This window comes from Penaeus japonicus, unplaced genomic scaffold (assembly GCF_977035675.1).
Source record: "Penaeus japonicus unplaced genomic scaffold, GWHDUDI00000001_assembly GWHDUDI00000021, whole genome shotgun sequence".
Classification (NCBI taxonomy): domain Eukaryota; kingdom Metazoa; phylum Arthropoda; class Malacostraca; order Decapoda; family Penaeidae; genus Penaeus; species Penaeus japonicus.
In genome coordinates this window covers 21,799,491-21,806,563 of record NW_028234423.1, presented here as the reverse complement: position 1 = coordinate 21,806,563, position 7,073 = coordinate 21,799,491, and the positions used below count along the sequence as shown (strand labels likewise).

The window sequence follows — 7,073 nt, the reverse complement described above, 5'->3', positions numbered from 1 at the left end:
AATTCTTCATATCAAAACAGAATTAAAAACAAGGAGCATTACGTAGAGTTGCTGATACAAACACAAGCATATCTTTGACTCTTATTGAAATTTTAGAAAAAAAATAACAATTTATTTAGACATTTTATAATAATGATTATATCACATCAATGACATAGATGTTTCATAAGTAAGATGTTTAATAAGTAGGTATAAATGAAAACAAAAGCAGGAATAGTGTAACATTCAAATCTCATTGCATTTATACATGTCATGGCAAGATGGGCCAACCTTATCATGGTATGCATATATGCTTTCAATTCATGAGCTAATGCTGTCCAGTGCAGAGTATCAGAAATGCTGTTGGACTACTCAAGAGAAAATCAAATGACTGGTTGAATTCAATACTGGACGAACCACCTGAAAGAGGTGGTGGAAGAGTGAGGGCTGAATTATACCCTGTCTCTCATCAAGTTCAGGTTCTAGCGGCTAACAAAAGATGGACGGTCCCCTGGGATGGCCCTGTCTTGAGCCACTGATGGGAATCCTGCTACAAATTAAGCACAGAAAGCAAAGGAGGACAACACACCTCACACATATCTAATACCTGAACATTAGTCATTGTCCAGTAAAAGTTACTGTGAACCAACTCTTGATAACTGGCACTTTGATTGCATACCAAGCTCCACTAATTAATTAAATACTTTCTTTTCTTCTTAGAATACAAAAAAAGAAAACAATCTATGAAAATTTAACCTCAAGGTTCTGAACAGTCTGTAGGTAATTATGCATATATTTTCCTTACATTTTCCTTACATCAATACCAAAATTTACAATTTACATAAAAAAAAATACTTATCACCTACTCTTCAAAACAAATCTTATCACAGATTTAACCACACCACCTAAACAGAGTAAATCTTTGCACTGTCATGTACTTGCCATTTAGAGAAGTTTGTCTTATAAAGTTAATTACACATAATAAAATACCTAGTTGTGATTCTCTGACAGCCCTCTCTACTAGACGGATAATCCACACACATCTTCTCTTCAGAGAGAACAATGGACCATCATGCCCCATAGGCACTTCCTGATCCTTTCCCCCAAACTAGAAGATACGGCTTGATGGACCTTACATAACTACATAACTATAACTTCAAGATAATGAGGAAACATACCACTGCTCTCTGCCAAGCAAGACTGGTAAATGATTTCTTTACTCGCGAATACCACGTACCATTTCTGGTACATTCTCCTTCCTCACAGTGTATTCAGTACAAAATCTATGATAAATGTCAATACATAAATAAAATCAACTGTCTAAATTCTATTAGAAATATTCAATACTATATCCTTCGTAGACAGCGAGTCATTTAGACTTCATTTCAAAATTACAGACCTTGTAAGTGTGAGTGAGTGAGAGGGAGAGTGAGTGAGTGAGTGAGTGAGTGAGTGAGTGAGTGAGTGAGTGAGTGAGTGAGTGAGTGAGTGAGTGAGTGAGTGAGTGAGTGAGTGAGTGAGTGAGTGTGTGTGTGTGTGTGTGTGTGTGTGTGTGTGTGTGTGTGTGTGTGTGTGTGTGTGGGTGTGGGTGTGGGTGTGGTGGTGTGTGGGGGGGTGTGTGTGTGTGTGGGTGGGTGTGTGTGTGTGTGTGTGTGTGTGTGTGTGGGTGTGGGTGTGTGTGTGTGTGTGTGTGTGTGTGTGTGTGTGTGTGTGTGTGTGTGTGTGTGTGTGAGTGTGTGTGAGTGAGTGAGTGAGTGAGTGAGTGAGTGTGTGTGTGTGTGTGTGTGTGTGTGTGTGTGTGTGTGTGTGTGTGTGTGTGTGTGTGTGTGTGTGTGTGTGTGTATGTGTGTGTGTGAGTGTGTGTGTGTGTGTGTGTGTGTGTGTGTGTGTGTGTGTGTGTGTGTGTGTGTGTGTGTGTGTGTGTGTGTGTGTGTGTGTGTGTGTGTGTGTGTGTGTGTATGAGAACTAGTGCTTGAATAATAAGCTTCAAAAGCTGAGAATAGCACTTGAAAGTCCATATCTAGAAATATCTCTACACAGAGTACACTATGAGCAATGTCTCTCATGGACCTTAAAAAGTGGAGTATCAAATTTTATTTCAAAAAGAAGAGTGAGGTTATAGAGAGTTAAAGCTATGATTTGGAATAAATCTTACATCTTATAATGAATTGTTTCAGGGAATTCTTTGAAGGAAATTTTCCAGCCTCCAAGAAGCAAGCCAAAGCCAGTACATGGCTAAGAGAAAATATCAATGCAGAACACATTAAAATGATCCTCACAAAATAACAAGTCACATCCTCATGGTTTATCACACCCATGGGAAAGAAGGTGTGAAGATGGTCATTTCAACCCTCTCCTTGATAAAAAGAAGAAGAAGAAGAAGAAGAAGAAGATACAGAGGGAAGGAGGCCTATGAGAAGACCAAGCATTGAAGCTTCAAGTCGAGGGCATTGCTGTGATTTGCATAAGGTGGTGGTGACACATACAGGCACCTTCTCAACCAAAAGCCCAGACTTTCATGACCAATGACAATCACACGTACAAACACTGATAAAGGCCTCCGGTATTGCTTTGGAATATGTTGTCACTCAATATCCATTCTAACATATAGTTATCAGTATCAAAATGTTGTTTATATCTTTCATCTGAGTCAAAAATATGAGTAAATAACATTTTCTCTTTAAAAATAATCAAAACTTGTTCTTTTTAAGGCATCACATGCTTACATATTTATATACATATATATATAGATTTCTATATATATAAACAAATTGATTATGTTACATTCATACCATAAGAAAAATAATGAAGAACTGGCAAGATTCCTGTTGCAATAAGCACGTAGAAATTCTGGCATCTTTTATATTCTTTAAAATCTGTGTATAGAATTCTCAAATAATATTTACATCATCCATAATAAAAAGGTATCAACAACAGGCTGACTAACATGCAAAAAATCTCAAAATCTAATCTTAACAAGCAAGAAATCCTGTCATCACATCCTTATCATCTACTGCCTACCTCACTTTACTCTAAACATGTTCACTACTTGCAGCCACAGTGCCAGCTTCACTGTTGTTCTCCACTGCTGAATTCTGCTCCTGAGTGCTTCCTTCCTCCCTTACACCGGACCCATCTTCTTGGTTGGCAGGGATGTCTTCCCCGTGGGTCGTGGGAGATGTGTTCCTGTCACTCTCTACTTCCTCATATTCCTCCCTTGCCTCCTCTGCTAGCTCCACGGAATCATACTTACTGAACTGTCGCAAGGCTTTGTGTAGAACGCTGGAGGTAGAAATGGTTACTGTTAATGTTTAAATCTGGATAACTATCAAGAGACTTTAAGATAATTACCATTAAATATTTCAAGATAAACTAAGAACTACAGTGACTTGAATACAAATATTTACAATGGATGTCAAAGACCCTTCCCAAGATAATAGTACTAGCTCATAAAGATCATCATATATTGATGATTTCATGCTACTGCTATGATATAAGAATCCCAACATTCATACGCAAATCCAATCTTTCTCAGAGAAGTGAAGTTCTGAACACTTAATTTCTAAAGCACATAGACAAATGTTTAATACTACCTGATTATGACAATGGGCAGAATAAGGAACGTTGCCGCCATCAGGAAGGTAAAGCCACGGAAGAAGTGCCTTGTTGCAGGGTAGATGCTGTTGAACACTCCAGAGGCAACTAGTGTACAAGCATTCTCAAGCAGAGCTACGCATGCAAACAATTTACCTGCAGAGAGAAGTTACAGTAACATGTTTACTTACATTTTTTTTAGCCATGACTATGACTTCCAAACAAAAAGCATATGTATACTCAAATGTAATCCCTAAATCAAAGCTATAGGATGATAAACTAGCATTTTCTCTTACAGATAATATATGTGGTAGCTGATGCCTGCTAATGCTGATTACATATATACAATTTTAGTTCAAAGAGCTGAATTGCTATAAGATCTAAGTAATTGTATAGTTATGAAGAAAATGCAATCTCTATTTCATCTTTAAAATACTGAAAGGCAATAATCATGCAAATTAAATATCATGTATATAAAAACATAAAATACATCCTTTATCTTTTACATAAATTATCAAAACATGAAATCTCTATCAAAAAGAGATTATCAAATCTTATATTGTATTGCTTTTCAACCACATACCCCCAAAATCAATAAAGAAAACTCAAACCTTGTTCATTTGGCTCAACCAGCTTGGACATAGCAGCTCTCAGTGTCGGCATGGGCCAGGTGCTCAACATGGACACTGCCGCTCCTTTTAAGAAAATAGACGAAAAAATAAAATAAAATTCTACATTGGATGATAGAAACATTACCTTCTGATATTTCCATTAAAATCATAATACATACCTCAATCCAAATGCATAAATACCTAAAATATCCATTATAAATTCTATAATAAGGAAAGTGTTAAAACACACACACACACACACATATATTTCTCACACTCATTTTCTATTCCGTCTCATTAATTCTATATAATTCTATGTAAAAGCAAATCATATACTCTAAATTTGTTTATCTCTTACAGTCCCTTGTCATTTCTCACGGCCTTTCAAACCTCTGTAAGAAATATAAATGGCAAAATATATTTCCTTTTCTTGTAGAATTTGAAGAAAACACCTCCCATTTTGACTACATTATCATCATACTTTGCCAGGCATTGGGCATTAAGGCTGGCATCAAAACACTTTTGATTATTGTAATAACAAAAATATCTAAAATACTTCTAGAGCCAATCAGGGATCTTAGTTAATAAAGAAAATGGTAGGATTTGGCCAAGGAATGCTCTAGGTCTGGCTCTACTCTTTCCCCATGTGGCCCTTGGCCATTTAGTCTGGTCCCAGAGGATAGTGAAACTTCAGCTTTAGACTTTGCTCATTATCATTTTCTGCCTTGGTCTTTATCTACCATTCTCAATCTGCCTTGGTCTTTATCTACCATTCTCAATCTGCCTTGGTCTTTATTTATCATTCTCAATCTGCCTTGGTCTTTATTTATCATTCTCAATCTGCCTTGGTCTTTATCTACCATTCTCAATCTGCCTTGGTCTTTATCTACCATTCTCAATCTGCCTTGGTCTTTATCTACCATTCTCAATCTGCCTTGGTCTTTATCTACCATTCTCAATCTGCCTTGGTCTTTATTTATCATTCTCAATCTGCCTTGGTCTTTATCTACCATTCTCAATCTGCCTTGGTCTTTATTTATCATTCTCAATCTGCCTTGGTCTTTATCTACCATTCTCAATCTGCCTTGGTCTTTATCTACCATTCTCAATCTGAATGGTCTTTATCTACCATTCTCAATCTGCCTTGGTCTTTATCTACCATTCTCAATCTGCCTTGGTCTTTATCTACCATTCTCAATCTGCCTTGGTCTTTATCTACCATTCTCAATCTGCCTTGGTCTTTATCTACCATTCTCAATCTGCCTTGGTCTTTATCTACCATTCTCAATCTGAATGGTCTTTATCTACCATTCTCAATCTGCCTTGGTCTTTATTTATCATTCTCAATCTGCCTTGGTCTTTATCTACCATTCTCAAACTGCCTTGGTCTTTATCTACCATTCTCAATCTGAATGGTCTTTATCTACCATTCTCAATCTGCCTTGGTCTTTATCTACCATTCTCAATCTGCCTTGGTCTTTATCTACCATTCTCAATCTGAATGGTCTTTATCTACCATTCTCAATCTGCCTTGGTCTTTATTTATCATTCTCAATCTGACTTGGTCAACACTTGGATGAGCTTTGGATTCAGTGGATTCTATGCACCAGGCCAGTGAAAGCGTTTAAAACCCCTTAATAGTAATGTTTACACAGTGAGCAAAACAAATAATATCTTACCAACAAACATGGCCGTGTCCTCCCAAGCGATACCCAGCAGTACCAAGCCACACGCTTTACTCACAAGGCCCACAAGTGCCAATATTGTGTCTGGCACTTTAGAGCAGAAGGGAAGAATGCCAAGCAGTGCCACAGCTCCTAGCCCATACTTTAGAGAGAAATACCAGGTATATTTCTCAAAGGCCCATTCTATGGGCTTGTCCTTCACAAAAAGATAGGATATATCCAGTTCACCTGAAAAGTATTGAAAGTTCATCATGTAAAAGGTGCATAAAATTATGAGTATAATATAAAATTCATTGTCAAGAAATATATTTTAGTGTAGGAAGTGCATGGTTAATACTAATTCATGATTTAAAATAAAAAAAGTATTTCCAAATTTAAATGTTTATGATATACTTCCTCCTCCTGAATTAATTAGCATCTTTAGCAGTGGTTCCCAAACTATCTTACGTAACACCCCTTTTTGCTTCCAGCATACCAGCACGCTCACCACCCCCTCTTTTTTGTATTTATATAAAATTATATTTTTTTCTTGTATTTTTATCTTAGCATTGTTTAGAAAAACAAAGATATTTCCTTGTATTACAATGAAAGAAAAAAATAATACAGGCACACCAGCGAGAAGGAAAGCCATGACAAAATATCTCATCCCTGACGGCTGGTCCTGCCACCACTCAACATGATATCTTGTCCCCCGGTGTTAATGGGTTAAACAATGATTTCACGCCCCTGGGAGGACCACACCCCCTAGTTAGGGAACAATTGATCTAAGGTATAAAAATCCTATAAATAAATAATAGCGTCCAATACCAAGAGTATATATCATATATTTACCAGCAGTGCAAATCATGACTACAGTAGCTGAAGCCAACAACAACAATATATATGATCGACGATTCTCCTGTCTCTCCCTAACCACTGTGCTTGCAGAATCACGCAGGTGCTGGCATCCCCAGCCATCACGTAGCCAATATCCTTGGGGAGGATGCCTGGAAGAGGAAAAATCACGAATGTAATTTTCCTAGAGGTTGCAGGAATCAACATTCTTTTGTATGTAAATTCATACTTCCTAACTCTTGTATAATCAAAAGACAGACCATTCAGACTTCCAGGTGATAGGTACTAAATTCAAGACAAAATTAATACATACATCCAAATCATCACAAATACATGTTAAGAATACAACAATAGCATTGTATAAAAGTTG

At 37.0% G+C, this 7,073-nt stretch overlaps 1 protein-coding gene across 1 annotated transcript in view; it reads right to left on the bottom strand.

The window, feature by feature from the left end:
- Window positions 1-214: 214 nt before the first annotated feature.
- The window catches only part of LOC122256856 (proton-coupled folate transporter), an 8,853-nt gene continuing 1,994 nt past the window's right edge, over window positions 215-7,073 (bottom strand). The window contains exons 4-8 of the mRNA XM_086548826.1: window positions 6,701-6,855; window positions 5,864-6,097; window positions 4,185-4,268; window positions 3,573-3,729; window positions 215-3,261 (exon numbers count right to left, since the gene is read on the bottom strand). Coding sequence (XP_086404952.1) covers window positions 3,012-3,261; window positions 3,573-3,729; window positions 4,185-4,268; window positions 5,864-6,097; window positions 6,701-6,855 — 880 coding nt within the window. The 3' untranslated portion in view covers window positions 215-3,011. The remainder of the gene's footprint in view (window positions 3,262-3,572; window positions 3,730-4,184; window positions 4,269-5,863; window positions 6,098-6,700; window positions 6,856-7,073) is intronic.